The following is a 7,405-nucleotide window of genomic DNA, read 5'->3' as shown; positions in this document are numbered from 1 at the left end:
GTAATAAGTAACGTAAGAAAACTGATTCATGTGTAGATTACAGCTGCTTCATTTCTGACACATTCCGATTTCAGCAACATCAAAGTTCCTGCTGTTATCTGAGGCTGTTTCCTGGCCGGCGTCCAAACAGAGTCCAGCCCAGAGGGAAAAACCCAGAGAGTCCTATTTAAGCGCAAGCTCACTGGGACTCTCTCATACTCTGACTAAATGCCCTTGAGCGATTGATACCAGATAAATAACAGAAGTTGACACAGAGAAAACGAAAGGCAGCGCAAACCTATCGACTGCAGAAACATGGCTACAAGCAAAGCGTGTCTCGTGGCAGCTCTGTGCTCCCTCATCATCATCTCTGCCTTCATTGATGGCACTCAGTCAGGTGAGTCCCTCAGTTTCTATTTTTTATGCAGGTGAAATTTGACGGCCATCACTGTCAAAGTTTTATGATTTAGGCAAGTGTGAGCCATTTGAGGCTCAGACCAAAGGTTTATATTGTTTAATTTGATGAAACTTAATCCAGCAAATGAAACATGCTGACAAGATCGTCTGTTTTTGCGTTTTTTTCACTGACAGTTTGTTTTCTGTGTGTTTTTACAGCCAGCTGCTGCCTCAGGTACACCAGGAAAAAGTGGACATGCCGTCAGTTGCTGGGATACAGCATCCAGAACATCAACACTTCCTGCGACATCAGCGCCACTATGTGAGTCTACAGTCTCGTCTCGCCTTTCCCTGCAGACGATGAAGCTTTATTCATTAGAAATCACAAACCGATGTCTGATATTTATAATGGATCTGCATGCAGAGCAACGTGTTTTAATTGTGAGAGGGGTTAAAGCCAACTACCGTGTGAAATGTTCAATTTGCTGTGATGTCAGGCGAGGAAAAGTTTACACTCAAAATGTTGGATGTTTATCAGCTTCCAGAATCGTAGCAGATTGATTTTTTTTTCTGTTAATTGATTCTTTGATAAAGCTTATTGTTGTGTGTCAAATTAAATTAACAGAAGATGTTGGAAAAAAGGCATTCAGAACAGCAACTACAAAACATGTGAAATATGAGTGAAATAGGCAGAAGGCAGCACCAGAGTGATTAAAAATCAGAAACAGAAACAGATCGAAATGAAGGCATTGATGTTTTTCTGCTGCAACAGCTTTTTTGTAATAAGTTACGCCGACTATTCTTTCTGAACCACCTGCAGAGTTGAAGTTAGCTTGTGGATCAAAATGCCACATTCCTTTGTTTAAAAAAAATCCAAAAATTCCCAGCGTAGTCCTGAAGGTTGGGATTTTCTGAGAGCGGCTGGAGTTAATAGATAAACTGGAGGGAGATTCCATGTGTTCATCCATGTGACTCTTTTTCTTTTTCATCCAACAGCTTCCACCTTCCTGAGAGGTTTGTGTGTGCTGACCCTTCCATGAAATGGGTCCAGAAAGTGATGGCATGTCTCGAGTGAGTACAACCATTCAAAATGATTTTGCTCTCCAGCATAACCGTTTCATATTCTAAGAGTTCTCACTGAAACAAATTCTAACTTCCTTTTTTGTTTTTTTTTTTTTCTAGTGAAAGGAGAAAGAAGGCAGCAGCGGTCACCAAAGACAACGTTCACAGCACCACATCAGGATGAATTTATGGAAACGCGATTCCTGTGTGACATTTATTGAAATATTCACTCTGTTTTATAAACAGGAAGATGTAGTATTTTTAATACGCCAGCATTAAATACAGATGTACAAGCTAAGCTTTAACTGCAGGAAAAGAGTACTGCAAGTAAATATCTATTTATATATGTATTTTTTGATTGTTTCAAACTATGAGACTTGACATTAACACTATAATTCCCACAATGTGTGAATGTTTGACCGTATGATATTCAATATATCTTTAATAAAATATTAATATGGATTCACTGAAACACTTGAGTAAAAAGTTTTTATTTCTTCAAACAAATGATAGAATATTAAATATAATGCGAAGAAAGACTGGCAGAAAAATGTTACACTGCATTTATGCTGCTACTTTCATTAGTATGTTAGTACTACAATTAAAATCCTGGGCTGTGAAATATGCAGTTATTTAAGGTACATTATAATCTTCACTCTGTTCACATCTTCATTCAGTATTTTAACATCCTTATCATCTTTTTTTTTTGCCACAAACTAAAGAATTGTGCAGAGTCTAAAGTCTAAAGAAAGAATTATTACGTAAACTGTAAAACGGCTAAAAGTGAAATTTGCATCAAAGCACTCGTATCCTTCAGCAGATAAATGTACTGTCTGACAAATAATGGCCGATATTTATGTCCAAATAATTTTGAGTAATTGTGACACAATGCTGAGGTGAATGGAATATATTTAACTACTTAACATAGTCTATAATTTTCTCCTTCTTTCACATGCTGCTTTACCGTTCCATAAATCTTGTTCCACTCTATCCAGTCATAAATACTCACTGTGACAGGTTACAAGACTGGTTAAGCTGCTTTACTGTTTTATTGGCACTCAATCATGACTTATGTTTCCAGTTTGGTGTTTGGTTACATACAACTCTTGATTTTTCCATTCAAGTAGAATAGTTAGCAAACCTGATTTAATTTGAGTGTCAAGATGGACCAGACAATGATTGAGTCACAATCCCTCCAAAAAGTTTTGGTAATGGATCCCATTACAATTTGTGATCCCAACCAACTGAAATCAGTGAACAAATGGCAACAGAAACATCTGATCATGGTCTGTCCTACACAGCGACCTGGAGGACGCCTTCACCATGATCTTCTCCAGTCCTCAGAGCCTGACGGAGCTTCTCCCAGAACAGCGCTGGGTGCTTTTCAGCTCTCTGCCAGCTCAGGTATGTTCGCTTCTTCAGCAGCTTCCTCATGCGGAAATAAGGAGACAGCTCACAGGTGGGAATCTCCTCCAGGAAGATCAAGATCAGCACGTCCTTCTGCTCATCGAACAGACGGAAGCTAGATGGGACAAACAAAGATGGGAAAGTTTGTTGGAATGCACCTTTCACGACCCAAATTTAAGGCAATAAAAGGCAACAACTACATATGAATGAAATTGGTTTGTTTAATTTGATTATTGACTTTGCATCCAGTTCATTCAAAATCTGAGCGATAAAAAAAAAGTATATATATATATATATATATATATATATATATATATATATATTAATTAACTGTAAAATTTTGCAAAGAAATATGTGTGATGTCTTAATGAGGTGTTGGAACGTCTCTGCAGTGGTTTCATGGCACCTGACTGAAGAATTGGCACCACTAATCATTGATCTCCTCTAAACAATAGAACCACATTCATCTGTATATGGTGAAGACTCTAAAATATGTTGGTTTCATTGTATTTGGACTGAGACTTTTATGGTAATTAAGATCAGCTTAATTTATCCAGCAGACGTGCGTGACATTACCTGGCCACCTGGATTTCTCTGGAGCACCACTCGCTCTCAAGGTATCTTCGACTGATCACGCAGATGGTCTTCCTGCTTCCATAGATGGCATCTGTGATATTGTCTATGATGGGTTTACCTGAGGGAGAGAGGAAGCCGTCCTCAGTAAGACCATAGTCACTGTTCTGATCAGTAATATGGTGCCACCTACTGAAGTCTGGAGAAAATACCAAGTGAGAGAAAATGTTTGCTGATGAACTGTTGATGTTTGAAGCAGGGGCTTTACATTATCTGGTTCATTTTGATTTCCCTGCCAAAACTTAAAATGTTGTTGTATGCAAGAAATCCAGAAAACGTGGAAATGTCTGTTCGAAATCTGATTGTTACGCGGCTGACCAGGTCCTAACTGGCGAGTGCAAATTTCAAGGTGGCACTATAAGAAAAAGTCACGTGACTGCTCACATGGCTTGACTTGCCATGTCACAGCTGGGGCAGATTAGAAAGCAGTCTTACCCGGCTCGAAGTCTCGATGGTGCAGACACAAGCGCCACCCTTGTTCTCCCTCCAGTTTGGGCAGCAACTCTTCAATGATCCAGGGCTCATCGTGGGTGTTGTAGGAGATGAAGGCGTCGTACTGATTGGGCACTTGCTTGTTTTTATGTTTTTTGTCAGTGAGTAAAGCCAAGAAGAGGTAGTAGGCGTAGACCAGGTGCCACCTCAGGAAATGGTAGGTGTAGGACACCACCATAAACAGGAGGATTGCACTCGTGGTGGAGATATAGCAGATGAATGCAATGTCTACTGAGCAGGACCGGACGTCGATGCTCAACAGCTTCTCACCTTTAAGTTTAGCAGGATAGTTGCATGCGAAGCTGTACGCATCATAAACTTGGGTTTGGCTCTTTTCTATCCACTGAAGGAAAAAGGAGTTATCACAGTCACATGTGAAACTGTTGCCTTGAAGATCCAAATAGACAAGAGCTGGCACAGACCTAATCACTTCTTCTCTGATGATTGAGTATTGATTCTTTCTCGCCTGCAGGAAGCTCAGTTTGGTGAGGTTGGCATCTATAAGGAAATCTAGAGAACTGAGACTTGTTCGGGAAATGTAAAGGCTTTTAAGGTTTGGAATTGGGGAAAACAACTGATCAGAGAAATCCAAAAATTCATTTGAGCTTATGTCAAGCCTCTCCAGCTGTGGCGTGTAGGTAAATGTGTCTTTGTGCAAGGACACAAGTTGAGCATTCCCAATGTCGAGATTCTTCAGATTTTTTAAACCTTGCAAGAAGTTACGTGGCAACTGAGCCTTCAGCCTGCGGTGTTGTGAAGGAAGAGCAAATTTCTCCAGATGGGACAGCTGAGAAAATGGTGGATCTTTCAAAGCTGAATCACTGTCATATTTAATTTTATTTTCCCTAAAATCCAGTCTTTTTAGATTGATCAGGTCATTGAATACTCCTGGAATCAGTGAGTCTTCTTTAATTTCATTCTTCTGGAACAGAATAAGTGTCAGATTCCCCAGTCCAGTGAAACACCCCTTTTCAAGTTTACCTATTTGATTGTCATGTAAAGTCAAGTTCTGGAGGGATTGTAAGCCTGTGAATTCTCCAGATTCAATCGTAGTGAGCGTGTTGTTGTTCAGCTGTAGCTGTCTAAGGTTTGTCAAGTGAAAGCTTGAAAGCTCCTTGAAAGCTCCATTTAACTTGGACAAGCGGTTGCTCTGTAGCTTTAAAACTTGCAGTTGCACCAAATCTTTGAAAACACACTCTTTCAGAACTGTGATCGAATTCAGATACAGGTTGAGCTGTCTGAGTTTTGTTTGGTTGGCAAAATCGTCACATTCAAGTTGGCTAATGCGATTTGAGCTCAGGTCCAACTCGGCAAGAGCCGATAGGTTCCTCGTGGCAGCTGGAACTGATGAGAGCCTGTTGTGACTCAGACTTAAGAATCTCAAACGCTGAAGAGATCTGAACGTGTTGTCGCTGATGTTTTCTATTTGATTGTACGCTAGATCTAACTGTGTGAGGTTAACGCACAACTTGAACAAATCTGAGCCGACATGTTTGATCTTATACTTGCGGAACTGCAGGCTGGACAATGTTGGGATGGAGCAGGAAATGTTGATCAGTGCTGCACAGTTATGTTTAATTGCATTCATACTTAAAGTCGTTAGTGAGGAGTTCACAGTCTGTAGTAACAGTTTAATGTCATCTAAAGCCATTTGAACTCCCGTCATATCTACAGTAGACACTCTACCGAGGTAAGTCTTGTTTTTCACATCCCATCTCATCTGGTGCGTTACGGAGGAACCGCTGATGTTAAGCCAGGTGAGATTTGGTAAAACATCTGCAGTGATCTGAAAGATCTTGATGGGATTCTGAGACACATCGAGATATTTAAGTCCTACCGAGCTGTTTGTCAGCTCCCATGAGTGAAAAGAGGTGAAATGGTTGTTTTTAATATACAGCTCTTGTAGATTAGGTAAATGCCGTATTATAGAATGAACTTTTTTTACGTCCTGCAGTTTGTTGTGAGAAAAGTCCAAAAACTTTAAGTTTATCAAGGGCCTGAAAGACGTGGCTCCTACAACTTTTATGCGATTCCCAATAATCCTGAGCTCGGTGAGGTTGCTCAGACCGTTAAAAACATCCTCTCCAAGTTGGACGAGTTTGTTATTGTTTAGATTTAACCTCTTAAGGGAAACCAGATCGGAAAAGGCACCGTTATCTATCTGCGAAATGAAGTTGCTACTTAGACTTAACCATGCTAAAACAAAAAAATCTTTGAAATCTGATGTTTTTATGGTTGAAATGCTGTTGAACGACAAGTCAAAACCTTTCACTGCTGGGGGAATATCTAGAGGGACTTTTGTCAGACCACATTTGTCACATTTGGCAATATCATAACTGATTTTGCAAGTCTTCAGTGCAAACCCCGTGACTGGAATAACAACACTGCTGATATTCAGCAAGCAGAGAAAACAGAAGACGTGATGTTTTAAATCTTGTCTTTCTCTTGTTGCCCTTCTTTCATCCATTTCTTGGTTTTACTCCAACTGATGACTAAAACTTCAGAAAGCAACGCTGTAAATGGAGTAAAATAGACAAATAAAGGCCAAATATTCAGAATTCCCAACACATGAATAAATTCTAATCATGTAACATCTCATCTCATATGGAGACTTTCAAGAAATAGAATTGAAGATTATATTTAAAACTTACTTTTTCTTTCCCTTCCTCCAAATTTCCTCGTCCTGGTTTCTTCCATTAAACCTATAGTTAAGTATAAGTTGGAAAAGGTCAGCATTTTATTGCCGGCTGCATCAAAACTCATGACCCAAAAAAACTAACAAATCAGAATTTAATTAGAATTAGACCTTCTTGTTATGACAAACATTACTTACTACATCATGCAGAGAACGGCTGCTCGGACTGCTGGTTTAATCTTCCAGTTGGATCCGCTTTCACGAGTCAAAGAAAACGTGTGTCAGCTAAACGGAGTAAAAAATTGTGTCTGTTTATTTATATCAGTTCGAGAGTTTGTACTGCTGTGGGATTTAACACTTTTACCATCTCTTTACCCTGTTTCATAATGCAAATGAAGGAAGTGAGATTTCACAGCTCGTGTTTTTTGTTTCAAATCCTGATGCTGCTTCGTTGTTTGTCTTTTCATTATGCTGAATTTGCTATCATCGTCACGATTTTGTTGATCCATGTTGGAGGATGCTGTACAATTCTGAAAGACAAAAAAAAAAAAAAAGTTAAACTTGAGGTCCAAAATTACTAGATGTTTATGCAAATTCTTAATTGAGAGTTTCTTCCTTATTTAACCATTTTGTCAACCCCAACTTCCCTGAAAAGTACAGCAGTGACTTCTGCATTGGTGCAGAAATGCACAGACACTTCCTCTTTTCTTCTGACTTGTAGACTCTGTACCTCAGCCCAGATAAAACTTAAACAAAAGAAGCGGAAATCATTCATTCTTGTGACCCTCTATGCACCAGCGA

General features: G+C 39.5%; 2 protein-coding genes across 4 annotated transcripts; one reads left to right on the top strand and one right to left on the bottom strand.

Moving 5' to 3' along the window:
- The first annotated feature begins 215 nt into the window (after window positions 1-215).
- Window positions 216-1,909, top strand: ccl20b (chemokine (C-C motif) ligand 20b). The gene is made up of 4 exons (XM_029529041.1): window positions 216-376; window positions 595-697; window positions 1,372-1,446; window positions 1,558-1,909. The coding sequence occupies exons 1-4, from the start codon at window positions 295-297 to the stop codon at window positions 1,619-1,621; spliced, it is 324 nt and encodes a 107-aa protein (XP_029384901.1). The 5' UTR covers window positions 216-294; the 3' UTR covers window positions 1,622-1,909.
- Window positions 1,910-1,922: 13 nt separating this feature from the next.
- LOC115060897 (toll-like receptor 13) lies at window positions 1,923-7,062 on the bottom strand. Of its 3 annotated transcripts, none has more exons than XM_029529039.1 (6): window positions 6,980-7,062; window positions 6,803-6,889; window positions 6,621-6,671; window positions 3,913-6,482; window positions 3,421-3,538; window positions 1,923-2,959 (listed from the first exon to the last, which is right to left on the bottom strand). In XM_029529039.1, the coding sequence occupies exons 4-6, from the start codon at window positions 6,434-6,436 to the stop codon at window positions 2,731-2,733; spliced, it is 2,871 nt and encodes a 956-aa protein (XP_029384899.1). In that variant the 5' UTR covers window positions 6,437-6,482; window positions 6,621-6,671; window positions 6,803-6,889; window positions 6,980-7,062; the 3' UTR covers window positions 1,923-2,730. The 3 variants fall into 3 exon arrangements, with proteins under 3 accessions (XP_029384899.1, XP_029384900.1, XP_029384898.1); XM_029529040.1 differs by lacking the exon at window positions 6,980-7,062 and having other exon boundaries at window positions 3,913-5,884; window positions 5,960-6,482; window positions 6,803-6,959; XM_029529038.1 differs by lacking the exon at window positions 6,980-7,062 and having other exon boundaries at window positions 6,803-6,959.
- Window positions 7,063-7,405: the final 343 nt, after the last annotated feature.

This window comes from Echeneis naucrates, chromosome 20, assembly GCF_900963305.1.
Source record: "Echeneis naucrates chromosome 20, fEcheNa1.1, whole genome shotgun sequence".
In the NCBI taxonomy this organism is placed as follows: Eukaryota; Metazoa; Chordata; class Actinopteri; order Carangiformes; family Echeneidae; genus Echeneis; species Echeneis naucrates.
Note: the sequence above shows the minus strand (reverse complement) of the source record. Positions and strands in the feature narration are given on the sequence as shown.